The sequence below is a fragment of the Phyllopteryx taeniolatus genome, chromosome 20 (assembly GCF_024500385.1).
Source record: "Phyllopteryx taeniolatus isolate TA_2022b chromosome 20, UOR_Ptae_1.2, whole genome shotgun sequence".
NCBI lineage: Eukaryota > Metazoa > Chordata > Actinopteri > Syngnathiformes > Syngnathidae > Phyllopteryx > Phyllopteryx taeniolatus.
In genome coordinates this window covers 8,751,643-8,772,987 of record NC_084521.1, presented here as the reverse complement: position 1 = coordinate 8,772,987, position 21,345 = coordinate 8,751,643, and the positions used below count along the sequence as shown (strand labels likewise).

The 21,345-nt window shown below is 39.0% G+C and overlaps 1 protein-coding gene across 11 annotated transcripts in view; it reads left to right on the top strand.

The window, feature by feature from the left end:
- LOC133469904 (microtubule-associated protein 4) overlaps nucleotides 1–20,645 on the top strand; it is a 73,195-nt gene extending 52,550 nt beyond the window's left edge. For 6 of the 11 annotated variants that reach the window (XM_061757510.1, XM_061757503.1, XM_061757505.1 and 3 more), the window contains 11 exons: nucleotides 454–1,487; nucleotides 2,810–3,058; nucleotides 6,129–6,309; nucleotides 6,812–6,874; nucleotides 8,593–8,900; nucleotides 10,485–10,541; nucleotides 11,655–11,747; nucleotides 12,922–13,003; nucleotides 13,132–13,244; nucleotides 14,988–15,165; nucleotides 16,333–20,645. In XM_061757510.1, the coding sequence (XP_061613494.1) occupies nucleotides 454–1,487; nucleotides 2,810–3,058; nucleotides 6,129–6,309; nucleotides 6,812–6,874; nucleotides 8,593–8,900; nucleotides 10,485–10,541; nucleotides 11,655–11,747; nucleotides 12,922–13,003; nucleotides 13,132–13,244; nucleotides 14,988–15,165; nucleotides 16,333–16,340 (2,366 nt within the window). In that variant the 3' untranslated portion in view covers nucleotides 16,341–20,645. The remainder of the gene's footprint in view (nucleotides 1–453; nucleotides 1,488–2,809; nucleotides 3,059–6,128; nucleotides 6,310–6,811; nucleotides 6,875–8,592; nucleotides 8,901–10,484; nucleotides 10,542–11,654; nucleotides 11,748–12,921; nucleotides 13,004–13,131; nucleotides 13,245–14,987; nucleotides 15,166–16,332) is intronic. The other 5 variants (XM_061757504.1, XM_061757512.1, XM_061757506.1 and 2 more) reach the window with 5 other exon arrangements.
- Nucleotides 20,646–21,345: the final 700 nt, after the last annotated feature.

Genomic DNA, 21,345 nt, shown 5'->3' with positions numbered 1-21,345 from the left:
GCTGGAGCTGCTGAATATATTAAGGCAGCGTCACTGTCCACATTCATAGAACTTTTTTTGTGTATGTATTTATTTATGTACAGTGTATTTCAGAGTTACAAATGGTTTAAATGTTTTAACTTTATTGTGTGCTAGATGACACAAACTGGATTATTGTAAGTAGTAAAGTATATAACATTACTAAACAGCATTTGTCAATGAGGTGCTTTGTCTCTTACTAATTACAAAAAAAAAAAGAAAAAAAAAGAATTTTCTAAAAATGTACCAAAAATGACTGAATGCATGTCAGTCACTGCTGACTTTATTTTTTTATTTTTTATTTTTTTATTTATTTGTGAACCTTTTAGCATTGCATATTGTGCAATTTTGGTATGTGAATGATCTGGAGAAGTAAACCATAACTTAAGGGGAAATTATAATGAATATTTTTTTATTCTTTTCCTGTCAATATAGACAATGCTGCCAAGGGTGACAAAAAAGAGGAGAAGCTAGAGGACAAGCCCAAGGTAGACCTTATGGATTCAGCTGAGCAGAAGAGTGTAAAGGTTGGATTTGCAATCAGTGAGACAGCAGCCAAGGTGGAGAAGGATGTAGGAACAGAAAAACAAAATCAAACAAATATCAATGTTTGGAAAGAGCCCGAAAATGTTCACAAAAAGGAGAAAGAGGCAGAAATGGTCACAGAGGGAGAAGAGCTTAATGCGAAAGAGAAACCCACTGTGAAAGTTACAGAGCAAAAAGACTCTGAAAAGGTCCCTAATGAGAAAGAGGCAGTGAAAGTTAAAGAGGAGTCCAAAAGAGTGAAAGAGAAACTAGCAGAGAAGGCTGAAGAAAAAACGAAAGAAAAAGAGCCAGAGAAAGTGGAATTAGTCCAGCAGAAAATAGAAAAAGTGGATGAAACAAACAAACCTGATGAACCTGCAGACAAATTGGTAAAGACAGAGACATTTGACAAGGCAGAAAAAGCAGAGAAGGTGGCCATGACAGAAAAAGTCGAGAAAAAAGCAGAGGATGTAAAAGAGATTGAGGCAAGTGTCGAAAACAAAATCACTGAAAAGACAGAGTTGAAGGACAGCAACGAGCAACACATCGAATTCAAAGTGGAAAAGACCCCCGAGCAGCTGCCGACACCTGTCAAGCTTGACGCCACTCTTGACAAGGCGGAAAAGAAGGCTGACATCGCAGCTGATGTGGAAGAAGCCACAAAACCTTCGGTTCATACACACAAAGCTGAGAAAGCGCAGAAAGTAGATGAACTGGAGAAACCTTTAGAGAAGCCAGCGGAGACAGCAAAGCAAATAAGTGGAAAGGAAGAGAAGCCGGAGAAAATACAGAGTGACAAAAAGCTGGTGGAGAAAAAGGATGACAAGAAGGAAAAGGCTGTGAAAGCAGATGGAGGAGAGACGGCCAGAAAAGCTAAACCTTCCACCAATGGGAGCAGCCCAGCACCAAGCAAAGACTTGACGAGTGCAGACAAGAAGACTAAGGTAAGATTTACTGGAGGTGTAAGAATTATACAGAAGGTCCTTGGTTTTGTTCCTGTGATACCTACAAATCCGACACGTCTAGTCTCCATTGCTAACCTATGCTGACACAGTAGTAAAGCCATAATGAAAAAGTTACAAATTGCTTCAAAGTCATTTCTGGGCCATAATCTAATGAAAAACGGAACCAAAACAAATTCTTTTGTAGTTTGGCGTGGCTTGGAGTTTCAACTGTAACCAGTAATTCCTCAATGATCAACACAAAGTTTAGGTTAATCTTTCCCTTATTATGGTGAGATTTCAAATGTTAAGCGTGGTTCTATTTATTATACAATGCATCCCTTAACTAGGCATACACATTTACTGGCCAGATACGAGAGGTATGCTATTTTTAATGCAAAACCGAAGAAGAAGAAACACTTCCAGATAGGCGCCGATGTTTCCCGAGTATTTCCGAAGGTTGCCGGAGCGGAGAGCCTTGTAATATGGCAATGTTCTTAAAAAATGACTTGCTTTTGAAAATACTTCTTGCCATCTGGGGAACCCACTTTTCTACATAAAATCACATCTGGTAAGACATTTTTGTTTTAATTTACGGTCACTTCCGCATTCGTCAGTCTTGGGTGCTTCTTTGATTAGCTACATCCAGTTCCTCATCACCATTCTCGGCGTCATGACTCTGGAGAAGTCAGCGTTCCCCACACACATGAACAGTTTTGGTTGTAAATATTGAACACATTCATTATTTAAGATTGCCGGCCCGACCTGTTTCTGACCCTAAAATCGGGACGAATCCACTCTTAACATACATCAGACCTAAGGACAATTTTATAGGATAATCTTATAAGATTTAAGATTGTATGGCGTTTGACGTGCAAGGTCGGGAAGGGGCAGAATCGACACAAACTACTACTTCAACTGTGAGTGCCGTCCCTTATCAAGAGTGATCTTTATATTCAAATAGGTGTAAAGACAAAGCAAAGCGCCCAGCTACTTAATCCTTTGAGGTACGCCGAGGTTTGAAATCAGAGATTTTATGCCACTTTGGGGTGGTATTTTTCTCAAAAATTTGGGTCGAATTCAGGATTACCCAATTGGTTGGTTCCACTGACTACAGTACAGGGTATATTTTACATGACCAACAACTCTTATTTTAGGTGTACCATGATTACACCCAGTTTTGGTTTGAATTGCTGCTTTTGCTATGATTTTTCCCTTATTTTATTATTTCCTTTGCTTTATCTTTTATTTATGTATTCTTTATTTTTTTGTTGTGGTTGTTGTTTTTTGCTGCATCCATCCCCTGTCTCGGCCACACATCTCAGCATGCTGCCGGGGCAACAAAACCGAGCACCATCTCGAAAACACGGCTGGTCACAGCCGCCACAGGTAGTGGTTCTGCTGCAGCACCTACTAAGCGCCCCACACCCTCCTCAACCACCTCCACCTCAGAGAAAAAAACAACAACCAAGGCACCATCGGCAGCCGCTAGTGGCCCAAAGAGGCCCTCTACCAATACTGCCAGCCGACTTTCATCCTCAGCCACTACCACTACACGTGATTTTAAACCCAAGGTAAGCTATCGGAGCAAGGTTGCTAATATTTTGACTCAGTTATAGAAACCACTCTCATTATGATGCCATGCAAAAAGACTCATATTTTGATGCAAGCAACTCCAGTTTACCCTTTTAATACTGGATTTTTTTATGTATATCATTTTTGAAGTATAAAAGATTTGATTTGAGGTCAATCAAAAACAAGTTTTTTTGAAGAGTCATAGCTAGCCCAACTTGTAGGTGCAAAGCAAATCAATATTAGACTGCATTATTCTTCCGAACTCCGTGAACTGCCGATAATATATTAAGTATCAACTCATTAATTGATGTTTATTGTGGGAATATATTCCAGACCCACCAGCAATTGGTGAAAATCCACAATATAGAGAGACTTTGAGAAATAGTTTTACCCTTCCTGCACATTTAAACATTTTTAAATTTATTAAAACACACTTGGCCTTATTAAATCACTTTTTAAGGTATTCCTTAGCACCTATTCTACCTCTCTTGCTCCCACAGTTCTCTAAATAAGAGGCAGAGTATGCTTTCTTCAAGCTTTTTATTTGTCACTCTAAGTTGATGTTTATTGTAAAACTGACTCATAAAAGACTGACTCATTTTAAAACAGAAACGGTGGCCGACTGGTTAGAGCGTCAGCCTCACAGTTCTGAGGACCCGGGTTCAGTCCCCGGCCTCGCCTGTGTGGAGTTTGCATGTTCTCCCCGTGCCTGCGTGGGTTTTCTCCGGGCACTCCGGTTTCCTCCCACATCCCCAAAACATGCATTAATTGGAGACTCTTAAATTGCCCGTAGGTGTGAATGGGAGTGCGAATGGTTGTTTGTTTGTATGTGCCCTGCGATTGGCTGGCAACCAGTTCAGGGTGTACCCCGCCTCCTGCCCGATGAGAGCTGGGATAGGCTCCAGCATGCCCGCAACCCTAGTGAGGAGAAGCGGCTCAGAAAATGGATGGATGTTACGGCATTTATGAATCTTCAAACAACTGCTATTTTAAATCACAGAGCAGCAGCACATACAGAGCATACATTACTACTCAAAGGCATATATATATATTCTCTCTGCTCTATGGGAACAATGACTATTATGGGACCTTCGCATTATATGTTGACATCAAGCTGTTAGACTTTCATTAGACAAAATGATATGGTTTGATTAAACATTTTAGTTCATGTAATGTTTGATTGTCATTTGTTTTGTGTCAGTTTTACAGTAAACATCCACTAGGAGTGACAAACAGCTTGAAGCAAGCACATTTTTCCTCTTATTTGGATAGGTGTGTGAGCGAGAGTTCTTTTTGGTTCCTCAAAGTGATGTTACAGTATATGATACTCTCCAATTTCTTGACAGCGAGAGAGTGAGAACCGGCGCTAAGGAATTCTTTGTTCCATATAAAATATTTTAAAAAGTGTGTCTTGATATGTTTAAGTGTGATTTGATAAGTTTAACAACCAGTTCAGGGTGTACCCCGCCTCCTGCCCGATGATAGCTGGGATAGGCTCCAGCACTCCCGTGACCCTTGTGAGGATAAGCGGCTCAGAGAATGGATGAATGAATGGATGGATGGATGGATGATAAGTTTAGTGTGTGTGGGAGGGTAAAACAGTTGAAATAAAAGGTGTATTTTAGCTGGTTTCTAGCGCAGATATTTAACCTATCACAGGTGGGTCTTGGGGTTCACTGCAGTTGTTTATCTGCATTATCTGCACGCAGGCTGTTACATGAGTTTAGTGAAAGTAAAGACAGGGTTATCAGATATGGATCACTTTCAATTTACATGTAAACAGATTAGGGCACTAAATCAGAATTGGGCTGTGCAAATCCATCCTTCGTTTGTTACCAGTCTGCCTGGGATCCTCTCACCCACCTCTTGGTACCCTCTTTCGGTGGCCTCCATAACTACAGCACGTGGTGACACTACAGATGATAAATAGGCAGTCCTTTTTTAGCAGCCCAATGCCCACAGGTGCAGGGTGACTCAGTTCATCATGGCCAGCTTGTAGTAGGCGGGGCTCAGCTGTATGTGGAGCGTGGCATCATCCCCAGAATTGTGGGCTATGCAGCTGAATGAAATCCGCAGTCATCAACATGGGCTAAATTTACATGTTAGATGCGTGCTTGACCCAGATTTTCTGTGAAGTCAAGAATAGGACAATAATTGCATAATGGCCCTTTATGTGCTGCATTTGCATGTGCTGCTTTCTGTGTTGTAACAGTCACTGCTACTACAATTTTGTTTCTTTTTTTAGAGTGGAATCATTGACGTACAAATACTTTGTTACTGTACTTAAGAAGATTTTTTTTTAGTTACTGTATCTGTACTTGAGTGTTTTTTTCTGACAACTTTTTACTATTACTCCCTACTTTTAAAAACAGGCCATTATACTTCTTAGTTTTCCAAAATAGGCTTATGTTTTTCAATTTCAGTAGATGACGTGATGTAAAAATAAGACATAAATAGAGGTAAAGTCAACTGCGGTTGATGACCATGAGCGTCGACCATTCAACAATTCTTCATCTAAAAAAAACGTCATTTTGCTTTTTTGTTACTCAGTTTACAACGTTAGCAAAGCTATGGGAACATGTTTTGATAGCATAAACGCATGAGCCAATGCTAGCAAGTGCTGGGTTAAAAAAAAAAATATGCAAAGTAAATGTGAACTTTTTTTTTGTTTTGTTTGTTTTTCCCCCTCAGTATAAGCACTATGTAAGTGTGTAAGAGGGGAACTATTTTGTGTGCAGTTTTTCTAACTTAACAGAAATGCAGTAGACCCTTGAGTATTTGCCATTCGGCGTCTGCGGATTCACCTAGTCGAGTATTTTTTTAAATTTTGCGGTGAGGGCGCCTATCCCTGTTTTTCCACGGAAACCGCTTATTGCCATTATTTTCCCAGTTCGGCAGTTATAATGGCAATGACAAGTTATTTCTTGCTTTTTTTACTTAAGGACTTTTTTTACTTTACAGTATGTCCACTTTTATCAATCTGTGAGTACTTTTGACACCTCACTTTTTTTTTTTTTTTTTTTTGAAAGCCCTTGTTGTTCCTTCAAGCTATGGCCCATGTTTTAACAGACCCCCGCAGAAAGGCGCCCTCTCCTGCCAAAGGCCAGCACCACCACCTCAAGCCAAGCAGGCTCCTCGGCTGCTACCAAAAATGGAACAACCACCACAACAACCAGTAAAACGACTGCATCGACACGCACAACTTTGACAGCCCGCAGTGCGACCACCACGGCATCCAAAAAGCCCCTGGGTAAGGCAGACTTGCCTACGTGCAGATCTTTCATTATAATGTGACATGACAGCTTGTTTCTAGAAAGCTGATTTGACATATTTGACCTAGCCTGCTGTGGTCTGTTAAAGGTTTACACAAATGTGGTTGCACATCACTGTCAGCTTCAAACCCACGTTAAATATGTGTGTTTTATATCTTAAAGGCAGGTTAACATTATGGAAGAGAAGAAATCAACATGGATGATTAGGTCCCTCTTAACAGACAAGATGCACTCAGGATTTTTCATTGCATGTATATAATTTTTTTTAATATAAAATAAAAAGCATTTGGTACTCTATATACTCCCAAAATAACTGGACAATTGGATTCTCATTGCTCATTTATGTTATGTTGTTATCATAAAAAACACATGAAGGCTGGCCAGTGGAATACATTGTGGTTATCAATAGCCATAGTTTGGATTTAATTGTTGTGCATGCATACATGAATTTCTTTCTTACTCATTAATTTTATGTTCAAGCCTCTAAGACAGACAGCCAACCAAGTGGGGAGAAGAAGCCAAGCACTCTAAAGACTTCCACAGGTACAGCTGCACTTTATCCTCAAACATTGTGTTCCATGTTAAAATACTCCTGCAAAATGTGAGGTGCTTGTTTTGAAAGTGTTGCTTTTAGTTTAAAAACTTTGAAAACAAGCGAGCAAGAGCAACAACTTGAGTCTTCACTGCTGCAGACTTAGCAACATTCTTGCATTGTGTTCCATGTTAAAATACTCCAGCAAAATGTGAGATGCTTGTTTTGAAAGCGGTGCTTTTAGTTTAAAAACTTTGAAAACAAGCTAGTAAAAGCAACAACTTGAGTCTTCAGTGCAGCAGACTTAGCAACATTCTTGCTATATTTTGCGACTTTTCCGACCACTCGACTGACTAGTTTTCAAAAACGACTAGCGACAATGAAAACACTGGTCTTTATGTTAGTAACATTCTGATTTCCTGCACGGTTGGAGGGAAGAAGGGGATTTGCCCTGTTAATGATTTGGGAGTCACAACTAGGAATGGCTAATATGAGTAAGGGCTTGGTGCTCATAAGGTCACCACACTATAAAATTATAGAACAAATTATGCACTGTAGACAATTTTTTGATGAAAGTTGATTGAATACTGATGTAATTTTGTTTTACTTTTCCATTTCCTAATTATAACATATATGGAATATATACACAAGTAATAGTTTATTAAACATTACAATATAAAGATTTATATAAGGACATTAAATTAATATGGAACACAATTGAGGTTAGCATGTTGGCGTGGCCCTTGACACGTGTTCCAGTTTCTCACATGGCGCCTTTGTAAGATTAATTGTCCACCCCTGGTGCATCCTGTAAAAACCTATTCAAAATATGCGATATATCATCAGCAGTTCCAGAAAAAGTGACTGTGCACTTTCTACTCTTTTGCTCTTTGCATATGTTGTTATCCTGTCCCGTTCGTCCCTCCCATCTCATGAGGCTTTTGCTCGTTCTGCAGACAGATGAGTTTACATTATGGCAGCTGAGTGGCTGTTAAGAGTATGACATGTAACACACACACACAAACTGTCCACTAATGACAATGCTGGAAGGTTTTGAAACTGGGGTGAAAGAGTTCATGCTCTAAGTTAGAAACCTTCACCATTGCAAGCGAGGGATTACTGTGCCGCTACCGTTGACAGCAGTTCACAGCTCCTGCTGATACAGCTCGGGGCTGTTTAAGCTGCCACGGTTCTTACAGTCAGGCAAATAACACTTTAAAGTGGAAGCAAGGGGAGGATTTCCTCCATTTAACACGTCTTAGGATGAGCTGGAGATATGCACGCGGCTCCCAGGAAAGATTGTCAGCAGGACACTACTCTCCATATCTCAGCACTCTAAAGAAAAAGCTGGCGTGTTACAGCGTAGATGTGGATGAATAAATTATAATTGATGCAAATGTTGTACTGCCTCCATGTTCCATGGTCAAGAATAGTAAACAACAGTGGATATAAAAGCACACCTCTGTTCAAATGGCAGGTTTTTGCGATTCAGAAAAAGGGCACCAAAAACTTTTTCTAATCTTTTCACCTATTTTGAAAGGGACATTCAGATGAAAAAAGTAACAAGCCTATTTTAACAAAGTTTAGAGTCGAAAGTATAAATACAGTATATGTTTTCAAATGTAGGGAGTAAAAGTGCAGATACTTGAAAAATCTACCCAAGTACAGTTATAAAGTATCTGTAATTTTTTTTATTGAAAACTTCCTCTTGCTTTCTTCACGTTTGTAGCCGATTCCACCAAACCCAAGACCACCGCCACCACCACAATGCGCAGCTCCACTTCCACTACCGCCTCTCGCACCCGAACCACAGCCCCCAAAACGACCACACCTTCCAGCACCGCTGGTGCGGTGACAGAGAAGAAGCCCCTGGTACCCCGTGTACCCAGGACCACCTCCTCTGCTACAACTAACACGACAACCAGCACCTCGAGGACCACGGCTCGTCCCGGCACCGCGCCGGCCCCCGATATCCACAATGCCCGCTCAAAGATCGGCTCTACGGACAACATAAAGCACCAGCCAGGAGGTGGAAAGGTTTGTTCTACACGCAACATAAACTGCAAATTTCAAACTTAGCTGTAATCCTTCTTTCTGACAAAAACTGCCTCTCAACCATTAGACAGTGGAATACATTGTAAAATAATGTGTTAAATGACTTATTTTTCGTCAATTGTGTTATCTTGATGGAATAACCTGCCTGTCTACAAAGAAATTTAATAACCTTATTTATCTATTATAATGTACATTACCAGCAATACAAAAAAAACTCCTCACCCTCCCAAATTCTGTTTTTAATTTGCTTATTTTGACTATCCAATTCTGTTAATTTGACATCTCCTGCTCACCCCCCATGTGCTCATTTCCTACTATTAGCACCTGTTTTCCAATCTATGTAAAATTCTAAGATTTGTTTAGATGTTTTTCATCCCTGTGCTCTATCAGTAAAACTGGTTTATTGTGATTCCCACGAAGCAATTGCAGATATCTTATGGCTACCATTTACAACTCTTCTTATTTCATCTTGGAAGGAACTGTGGACTATATGACAGCAAAAAAATTATATTTTATATATATATATATATATATATATATCGTTGTTATTGGATAAATGGTCAAATGGCATCGATATCCTTGATATCCACCTTAAAGTCCATGTACCAGTATACCAGTATACGCTCTTTGTCATCACTAGTAGAACAACTTCTGCATACGAGGGCAGCAACTGTTACTAGTGAGGCACAACTGTGACATTTCACTAGTAGTAATAGTAACATGCAGATTGTCAACTAGTGCATAGTTTTGCCTCACAACTCGCATGTAGTTGTCCTACTAGAATGCCAAAGTTTTCCTACTTTTAAAAACAGAAATGTGCAGAAATGTCAGATACAGTATTGGACAAAAATATTACTGGTAAGACCCATTCATTCTACTAGTGCACCCTAATTGTTCTACTAGTCTGCTGAATTGTCTTACTCGTAAGGGCAAAGAACGTGCTAGTACATGGATGTTAAGCTGGCTATCAAGGATATCTAATACATGATCAAATGGCTTTCCATACATTTGGGCCAAGATCTTTATTGATATACAGCATTTAACAAATATACATTAGACCATGTGTCATGAAAATAAAAATAAAAAAACATTCAGAATCCTGAAGTAAGGAGTAAAAAATTAATCAAGCATAAAATTCAACCTCTAAAATGATTCTTTATGTTCAGGAATGTAAATAAGACACTATAATTTGACATCTAAAACAAGAAATAACAATTGTTTGCTTTACTGTTGTTTTTCCCATTTTCGGGGGATAGAACTGTTAATTTGAAAATACATGGATACCAATGATTGTATCTTAACATTAAATGTATCATTTTGGTTTCATAGCGGTAATACTTGCTTATCTACTATTAGAGAAACAAAAAATGATTTTGGTAATTACTAATGCCATTAATTTAGGGCAACTGTGCCATAAACCTTACATTAGAGATCGCTTTGTGGGACTGTGAGATTGCACAGTGAGATTGCTGCAATGAGGTCCAAAATCCCATGATCAGATCTGGTCCTCCTCCATCACCTCCTCTTCCTGTATGTCGTTGACCCGGGGTGGGCCTGTCTCCCCAGGTGTCAACCGCCTCTAAGAGCAGGGTCCCCGCCTCCAAAGAAAAAAGCCAGGTCAAAGTGAGTTCCCGCTCCATCCTCGCCACCTTCCCCTTTTCCTCCCTCCTCCGCTCTGACTGACTTCATTTGTATTCCCATTTTGTATATTTTGCATTTCATTTTCTTTGCAGACCCTGTTCTTTTACTTCATGTTCACTTATTTTTAAGTCTTTTTGCAGGTTTTAAGGTATAAAAGAGTTTATCCTCAACTAAATTGTGCGCATTCTGCTTCCCTTGAAATACAACAATTACATAATAAATGTAAATTTTATATGTTTTTATGTGCATGTTACAGCTAATAGGATATAGTAAAAATAAATATTTTGGGGGCGGTATAAATAATAGCTCTGATGATGAAGAGCTCTGATCTACTGCTGTGTGGTTTTCTCGGTCTGTATTTACAAACAGTGGTACTGGTAGATAGAAGAAGAAGAAGAAGGTACTGGTAGATAGATATTAACTAGCAATAAACCATAAGTTATCTTGGGCCTTTTTCTGTGTGTATGTGATGATGTGACCAAATGTGACCATTTTATTAACAAATACTAATTAACGCAAAAAGATTTTTCAATAATAACAACATTGCTAATAATTTTGGGGGCGTGTCTATGTGCATGTGAGTGGTTTTAACATGATGTTCCTAAATGACACTGAATAGTGCAGGCCTCTGCCAAGGCCAAACTACTTCAGTTTGTTCAATGGATGATGAGTTTGCCAATATGACATAACTGAAAGGAGGTACAAAATTATATATATATATACAAAACAGCAAAAAGTGAGAATAATTTACACCTTTATCCAAATCATCACCTAAATCCAATTGGTTCTTGTGTTCTGACAAAGTTTTGTCGAAATTGGTTGTGTAGTTTTCATGTAATCCTGCTAAGTAACAGATAAACCAACCAATATAAATACCAGTGAGAGTAAAGGTCACATGATCAGTTTTGCCCAAGTGAATACGACTGCAACCGTCTGCCCTTTCCTACCTAGCCATACCTATTACGGTGACCTATTCTTTATTTTTCCTTCTTCATCCTTTTCTCCTGTACTCTCTTGTGTTTTCCTGTCTACTCACCTCCCCTGCCCACTGCTGCTCTCCTGTCCATCTCTTGCTGCTACGCCGGCTCCGTTTAGGTTCAGATAGTCTCCAAAAAACTGGACTTCAGTCACGTCGGCGCACGCTTGGGCTCCAAGGACAATATGAAGCATGTTCCTGGTGGAGGGAATGTAAGTACAGCCTGGCCAACTGCCTAAGTTTATAGGTGCAGGGCAAATTATGAAATACTTAAAAGACACTTGTATGGAATGTGTTGCACTTGAGTGTCAGCGTACGAAAGCTGTGCACTGATCGTGTCAACCATTAGCACCTTTGAAGCCTTTCCACAAAGTGCAGATAAGTCAAGAGTATGCATCCATCCATTTTCTGAGCAGCTTCTCCTCACCAGGGTCGCGGGCGTGCTGGAGCCTATCCCAGCTATCATCGGGCAGGAGGCGGGGTACACCCTGAACTGGTTGCCAGCCAATCGCAGGGTGCATATAAACAAACAACCATTTGCACTAACATTCACACCTACGGGCAATTTAGAGTTACATATGTAAGCAAAATGCATGCAAGCAAGACATCTCAGTCACTTCCACTTCCACTTGCTTCCTTAATTTATTCCTGCATTGCCCCATCCCCGTCCTATCACTAACTCATTATAGCCAAGAAAACTGCACCAGGCTTATGTACAGGACATAGAGTCAGCCATCCCAGACAGATCAAGAAAATGTGCGTTTCCGGTTTCCTGATGCTGCGCTGTCCTTTTGCTACTTTGTCTTGTATTTATGTCTTGTCCAACTGTCTTTTTTTTACGTTTTTTCTCTTATAATTGAGATTCATTCTTTGCATTGTTTTAAATAGGTCTGTGGACACCACATCTGGCAGCAGAGATTTTTTTTGTGTGTGTGATTAAAACATGGGTCACAGTTTTATTTAGTTGACATTCCAATGCTGCGTTTGTAGAAGTACTCGACTACTTTTGATGACTTGTTTTCCCCGTCAGTTCAATGTGATGCAGAAGTTGGCGTCATTTGAGCTGAACTCATTATTGGACGTTTATTGAACTTTTTATCGTACATATGCAGTACATGTACATGTACATAATCGATTTGAGCATTGTGGTCATCTATGACCGTGCCTCTCTAGTTGTAGTCGCATTAAAAAAACAGAATTGATTTTATTTGTAGTAGAAATGGAGAATAATTAAGACTACAATTATCTGCAAAGCTGGACAGTCTATCACTTTGTTTCCAGCCTAACGTTCTCATTAGCTCTTGTTTTTCCCCCCTCCACCAAATGGTTGCCTAAACGTTTATTTCAAATTGTGACACTTAAAAATGCCTGTGTAATATTTAACAGGTACAGATTCTCAACAAAAAGGTGGATTTGAGTAAAGTGACGTCAAAGTGTGGCTCCAAGGACAACATCAAACACAAGCCTGGTGAGCTGGGAATGTTTGTTTTGATCTGTAATATCTAATTGTGCTCGTTGCTCACTTGGCTCCTAACAAAATGTGTGGTCCACCATATTTCTGGAATAATCCTCAGTGATTATGCATTTGTGCTGCAGGTGGTGGTATCGTGAAGATTGAGTCACATAAGGTCAACTTTAGGGAAAAATCTCAGTCCAAAGTGGGATCTATGGACAATGTGAGCCATTCACCTGGTGGAGGAAGCGTCAAAGTGAGTGTCTCTTGTGTGGTTAATAGTCACCATAACGTACACTACTCGCAAATAGTTTGGGGTATTGGGGTTTGAGGTGCAATTTCAGGATGGTCCTAAAATGCACTGTAAGCTTTTTAAGTTTTGAATGGTTCAGTACCTTTTGCGTTCCATAGTTAAAAGGTCCATTTAAGTTGACTTGTAAAGCTTATAATGCACCCGAAAGCCAAATATCCCGAACTTTTTGCGAGTAGTCTAGTGGGATAGGCTTCATATTATTTCTCTGTATTTCTCCTATAACTCATTGTATCATGGCGAACCCAAATTACTACATGAACAAGTTATTTTGCCAAAAATTTTGTTTTTCATTTACCTGGTAGTTGCTGCCTCTGCTGTCAACTTTTTCCTCATTAAAGTGCTCCAATTCACTACGTTCATCTTACCTATTCTCAAAAATTTAACAATTAATGAATAATTTATTTAATATTTCCATCATTACAGCTGATCACCATAAGCGTTATTATTGTTGCTATAATTACAGTTATGCAGATTTTCTCATCTCGGTCTTTCTCTCAAGTCAAAGTCTTGCCAAGTCTCTGTTCTGTTCAAGGTTTCTTCCTTAGAGGGAGTTTTTCCTTTCCTGAATTGGCACAAAATAAAAATAAAAATATTTTAATATAATTAGAGATTACACTTTGGATGTTTTGTTGGGTAATCTTGAATCTGTGATGTCACCTGTCCCCTGAGCCTACAACAGTCCATCTGTGTTTCATGATCACTGCATAGTCATGTAATTATTTCACGGTGTCATCTTTGCACTACTTTGTGGAGTCAAGTCCTGCGCCATCACTCGGTGAAAAACAAATGAACAGCTAAGAATAGACATTTTTGCACATTTTCAGACAGCTTTTGAATTCTATTTTGGTGGTTTATTAATATGCAGTCGAGCACCTTAGGTCTGTGCAATATGATGTAATGTGATCCTTGGATAAGCTTTCTCTCTGCAGACCATAAATAATTATAATTTAAATAAAAGAGGAGCCATAGCTATTTCAGTTCAGTTTAGATGCAAGGCTGTGATCTAAGAAATGAGGCAAGTTTAAATAATTTCACATTATTGAGTGCATCGTTAAATTTATGAATTATGTGAAATCTGTATGTGCCCCGTGATTGGTGGGTGACGAGTCCAGGGTAGAACCCTCCTCTCTCCAAAAAAGTCAACTCGAATAGTCTCCAACACACCCGCAAACCAAATGAGGACAAGTGATATAGAAAATGGCTGCATGGGGAAAAATACATTAGTCTCTTTGCATAACTGTGCAAATGCTTTTATTGAAGCAGCATTTTGTAACAGATTTCAGTTATTTTGTTAAAGGAGTCCTGACATGGAGTTAATATAGTATGTATGTAAGAATGTGATATATTTGAATTATTTTGCACCTTTTCTTTTCCCATCTGTAATATGTCTAGATTTTGAGATTATTTTCTGTCATCACAGTCACTTAGAAATATTCCGTTTGTATCGGATCTTCTTCAATTTAATTTTGACTATTCTTTTGTCCAACCTTTACCAGTTTGGCTCCAAATCTATTTTTTTTTTTTTTTTTGAAATAAAGATCAGTGTCTGCTTTGATTATTTTTAGATTTGCTCTTATGGTTCCTCTATTCTGAAATTGATGTCATTTTTCAACAGCAGTTATATTAGATTTGGAGCCAGGCTGTCCCATCCCCATTCAATTGAGACACCCTGCTATGTGTTTTTAGGCGGAGGGGCCCCAGGAGACAGATGAAGGTGTTGGGACATCGTCCCTAGCCCCTGGCCCTGAGTCTGGGCAGTTGGGGAGCCCTGCTGCCCATGAGAATGGGCTGAAGGAGGCAGCTCCCTGTGATACTGAGGGTCTCCAGGAGCCCCAGGCCCTGGTTTCCCACATCCCAGAGACAAGTAAGTCTGAGTGTATGCACACAAGTCATATGCCCTTTGTGCAGGGTTTCATTCCCAAACATGGATGGATTCACAAGAAAATGTATCAAACAATGAACACTGGTCAATGTCTGTACGAAGTTTCACTGAAAACAGAAAAAAAAAAAAAAAAAAAGTGTTCTGTCTGGGCATCTGCATGTAGAGTGACGCCTTGATTTATGAGTTTGATTCGCTCAATTTACCCATATATAAAATATATATTCCATTTTGAACTGAATTAGAATGTCATTTTTGTGTTCCAGCAAAAAATAGCAGTCTATTTATATAAACATAATAAAAACAATTTAAAAAAAATAATAATAATAAACTGCTTTTCATCCGTCCATTTACATTTACAAACCAAAAAAAAGTCACATCAACAACTGAAGAAGGCCCGAGCTGTGTGCCTTGAAAGGGGGGCGTGGCCTAGTGAGTGACATCAGGCCACGGCCTGTAAATCTTTGGAGCGTCAGCACTCAAACTCTGGCCTTCTGTATCTGCTTGTGAGTGCTCCCATTTTGTATTTGTGTGGTCAATTTAGGTGTGGGCAATTATGGAAAAATTGATTGATTGATTTCAAAAGTAAGTATTTATTTAATCAACTTTAAATAAAACTGAAAAAAAACAACCAGAAAATAAATTTAAAATTAAGTAAAATAATACATTAAAATAATAATAATAAATAAAAATAAATACCTGATTCTTACATTAAGATAAAAAGAGTTAAAGAAGAAAGTCGCGCTGAACCTTAATATTAATGTAACTCGTTTTTCACAAATTAATAATATATGCCTGTGAATATTGTCTGTATGTGTTACTACAGCACTTGTGTGTGAATATTTGTTACTTGACGGAAAACCCCTCCAGTGAGTTTTGATAGCCCGTCAATAGGGGTTTCCATTGAGTGTTGGCATTAAGTTGGCGATATTTCTAAAATGAAGTGTCTTATATTTAAATATACAACGTGTGCAATTCTTTTTGTTGTGTGAGCGGAATGTTGGTGTGAATCATCTTGAGATGGATTTGTGGGCTTTTGCATTTCCACTGTGAGGTTAGCATTAACTGTCAGTGTATGTCTTTGTTGTGTTGACCTGGTGCTAGTCTCACATAGCTGATCACACCAATATCTTTTGACTTCTTATCTTGCAGGCATCTAATTCTGCTGTCCCTCTGCCTTCCTCATCTCATCGCCTCCCCCCCTTTCCTGTCTACCCCATGCTCCTCCTTCATTTTCTTTCCAACATTTCTGCCACAGATTGAGTCTTTCAAGCTCAACTTCCGCGAGAAAGCTCGCTCTCGCAGCGACCACGGCGCAGACATCATCACCGGATCCTCCTAACAACAACAGACGCCCCCACCCACGTGGTTCCTCCTGTCACGTGCACCACAACCCAGATCCATACAGCGGCCGACATGACCTCTGCTGCATCAGCTCCCCCTTTACCCCTTCCTTGCTTCAGGGTGGAGGTTCAGGGGGACAAAGGGATCTTGCCCACCTTTCAACCTCTAACACCTGCGTTCAGTAAAATCATGCCCTGTTGTCAACCCAATCTTTCTGTTTTTAGCTGAACTGTTTCTTGGTTGACTGGACTTTGCATCACCCTGCCCCTTTCTCTCTAAATGTTAGTCAACAGGACAGCACCCCTCCACCCCATTATATACATAACCTACTTGTCCCCTGGTATCAACAACCAACTCTCTCATATCTTTGCTTAAGTATAGTTCATTCACTTCTTCACAGTTTCACTCTAGCTTAGAAACATAAGCAGGCTGACATACACACAAGTAACATTTAAGACTGTTTAACTCTTGATGACAGTGTTTCAAGTGACAACCCTAAAAAGTAGCTTTTGATGGGTCCTTTCCATTTGCATTGATTACCTCTTACCCTTTTAATTTTAACATGCTTTATTTATTGTCATTTGATGTTTCTTGATAGATTATAGCCGCAACATTAGCTCTCAGAGAGTCCTGGATCAACTTTTTATAAACCAAGAGCGCCCTCACATTTGGCAGTCTATACCGTGCTCAAGCGAGTATTATTCTTAGTCTTTTGTTTTATTATGGTGAAACCCTAGACTGACCCGTGCCAGGAATTGCGAAAATCTGTCTGTAATTGATGCCTACACAAAAGAAGGATTTGGAAAGGCCTATATACAACACAAGATGGTGCCAAATGATCCCTCTTGTCTAAATGAAGCTCCTCAACTCACTTCAAATTGTTTTCTCTGCACCAAGATGGCACAATACTGTTATTGCCTTTGCCTGAGCACAAAAACCGCAAATAGTTGTTTTTTTCCTGCAAATAGAAGCTAGGATCCAGGAAAAAAAAATTATTTGCAAATGCAAAAATATGAAAATGCAACAGTTTACTGTAGTTGGAGTACTTTGCTGAAGCATAGGACATTTCCCTGCCCCTCAAAATCATTGGCAGAGGTGTGCTCGGGCAGGATTACGGTAAATTGCAGTAAAGCTGTTGCATCACAACACGACACAATAGATGAGCCGAACCTGCTTCTGCTCGGTTGAGTCTAGCGGGGACAGCAGGTGACAGGAAGTGGAGGGTTAACAGTGCTTCAGCACGGTATTGGACAACTGACCCCATGTGAGTGCGCCCTAAGGCACAAAATGAAGGCAGAGGTTAAATTTAGGTGGCGTTAAGAGGAAAGTGAGCAAAGAAATGTGGGGAAATGGCAAGATGCGTGTGGTTTCTGAATATATTTTAATGTAACGGTAATTAGAGGGGTTTTAACTGATATTGCTATCAAGAGGGAGATGAGGAAGGTGGTTGCGACAAGTATGTGCCTCCTTCATGAGTTTTCATTCTTGTAAACTTCAGTAATCCCGGAAGTAACCTGAATGTGTTGTCAAAACTGGCAGAAATATAGTGGCATGTAATTTCATTTGAATCCAGGACTAAATGCATTACGACTCTTAGTCTTGTATTGGCTTATTGTAAGTCGGTGACAGTACGGGGAAGTAGTTTCAGATCATTGTGGTTTTCACTTTTTAGTTCTAGGATTAAATTGAACTAATGCAGGCAAAGAAGAGATTTAAATCAAGTGGCCCCATGTCTCAACTAGAGTACTTATTAGTGCTGAATCTCGAGTTATTTTTGTGTTTATTGGTTTACTGGCTACTTTTGCTCTCCTCAAAACAAACAAGCCCTTGCAGTTTTCTTGTCACCTGTCGTGTTTAGTCTGTTTTTTTTGTCCACCTGGGGGCAGAATAAAAGCTCTAAAATGCACCATTACACATGGGTGGCATACACCATGTCTGGCAGGTTTATTTACAGTAAAAAAAGGAATGGATAGAGACTGTCATTTTGTCACCTTAACAGTGCAAATGCAGTGGCTCCATTTAGGTTGATGGCAATCCAACTCTGATGTGTTTGTTTAGAATACATTTTTTTATAGAAAATATTGGAAATAAGTTAAAGTGTTGCTATTGTAAAACCTATTAACCATGCTTAAGTAACATTTTCTGTATCTTAATTGTTATACAAGTAAAGTTAACCACTGTTAACAACATCAGTACCTAATGTGTACTCAAACATGATTTATGTGCAACAAATGGGAATGTGTGTAAGTTAAATTTCTGGTTATAATCACATTTTCTTCTTTGCTATCACAAAAAAAATTAAAGAAAAAGCAGAAAGGTCAGCTTTTAGTTTGTCAAGAGCATATAGTATGATGGCAGTTCAAAGCCCATGGCTTTGTGCAACTTTAGTGGCATTAATTTTCCCTCCAAAAAATGTTGTTGATTTAAATCGAATTTTCAATGTAAGTCAAAATAACCAATTTTCACAGGAACGTTTATTTGAGTTTAAAAGGGAATTTTTTAAAAACAATTAACACTGATTTGATCTTTTCAGTTTTACATCCAAAGTATACTGTATCTTAAATTATGTGCCAAAGTCCAAAGGTGAATTCAAACCAACTAAACACTCCTTAATTTTATATCCAAATCGTCACTTTAATGCTTGGCACAAACATTGCACCTTAACCCTCGGATATACAATAGGCTATTCTATCAACGTGGACCCTCTCTTCCACCAAAACATGATCCAACAACTTTATTTGAAGGACGTATTTTCTTCATGACGTGGACAAAGAACAAATATTAAATCATTCACTGCTAGCCTTCCCAGTTAACATGGATATTTGACTTCTAAAGCCGTCAATGGCAGTGAATGTGTTAATTTAATAAGGAACAAATTCACAAATATAATAACATGTCCCCTACTATCAAGCCATCACTTTAAAGACAGTTCCATTCAATTTGAACAAGTAAAATTTGTGTGAATTTTGCATTATGCCAGTTTTTGGCCATGTTTTAGCTTTGCCTGTACCCCAGAGTTGTTGTTTTTTGTTTTTGTTTTTTGATTTATTTGTTTTTGCTTCATGCTACTATGAGACTGCACACAGATGTATATAGGTATTTTATTGCTGATGCTCTCTCTGAAAAGAACAACACCCACAGCAGGTTTTTTTTAAAAGACAGAAATAGCCTTTACGTCGTCGTACCTTGATTTCGAAACGGGAAGGATGCTTTATCATAACATTTAACGATTTATGTGGCGAAAATTACTGTTATAAAATGTTAGCCTTTTTCATTTGAAAGGGGCCCTTGAACTGAAAGAATGTCTTAGACCTATTGAACGATTTTTTTTTTGTATTTATCATTGTGTTCCTGTAGCCTCACAGCGGGTGTGCTCTTGTGGTTGAACTGGGTGAAAATATTCTCAAAACAAATTTAGACAAGTCAAAAAGAAGGCAACCAGGTTATGGTTTTGTATATTAACATTAGGGATGGGCATGTTAGTTCGTTAGCAATGCTCTCGCTAGCATTGAATCGAGGAATCTTCTTGATTACGACAGCAATATTGAAACACGCGTTCAGAGATTCTCACATCACATTAAAAATATTCAAGTAAGAAATTGTTTCTTTTACCCGTATTCTATCAAGGACGTTTAACAAAATGCCCATCCCTATTTATTCCTCTACAGGTTTCTGGGATAACATATCAGAATACTGTGTAGGGTTCCAATTTATAATCGGTTAATGGTTCAAAACGACTAACTATACCTGTGTATGTTTGGCTAGTGTCACGAAGGCTGCTGTGTCATCTTACCCGAGTGCTGTGGAGCGTCATCTCCCGCCACAGCACTCATAGCAGACATACAAGTGTAAACCTAATAGCTCCTAAATAGCTGTTGTAAACCTGCAGAGCATGCTGACAAAACAATAGGATGTGTTCAGTAGACGTAATTCATGTCATTGGCAGAACCTCCTTGTTTTTGTGTCGATTATTTTTTCCCTCCCTTTGTTCATTTGATTTTTTTTTTTTTTTTTTTTTTTTTTTGGGTTTGGAAAATAAAGTGTTTATTGTGACTACCTGTTAATTAGTGATGTGACAATTAAACAAATGAAAATGGATTAAAACTCTTTGAGTCCAGATATACTCCCTCATGGTTGTTTAAATTGTGATATTTATTTTAAATGCAGTCAGACAGAACAAGGTTTGTGAGAGGACAGAGAAGAGAGACCACAACAAAAATTAAAAAAAAAAAAAAAAAACAGAACCATGGCAGACCCAAGTGGGCCGCCACGGGGAAGGGGGGCTGTGGATGGTGGCAATGCATGGCTTTGGATTTGAGCACAGCTTTTGAGTTGAAGATAAATATTAGGCGGTGGATCTCTGCTCGTCAGGTCAATTATGAGGGAGAGAAATGCCAACACTTGGGATGTCGGACAGGTTTAGGCACCTCACTCTCGAACAGAGTATGTACAGTATATGTAGGGTATAAAGTATGTGTTGCTGTAGTTAGTAAAAAAGTGTCGATCGTGGGATGATGCAATTCATGGAGTTGAATGGCAAACGCCAAATAAAGTTAAAAAAAAAAAAAAAAAGCCACCTCAGCGCATTTCTTAGTATCTAAATAGTTTTCCCATCAAAAGCCTTTCTCAGTCTTGTTTTTTATTTTATAGTGTGAGGTGTCACAAAAGACAGAATTATTAGCCTTTAAGTCACTGTTCTGCTTCACGTTTGTTTTTACTTTTGGGTCAGGAAGTGGTGAAACCATTGGTACAAAAGATATAGCAAGCTATGTGGTGCATCAAAAACAGTTGGGGATAGGTGGGGTGAGCCAAAGGGAAGCC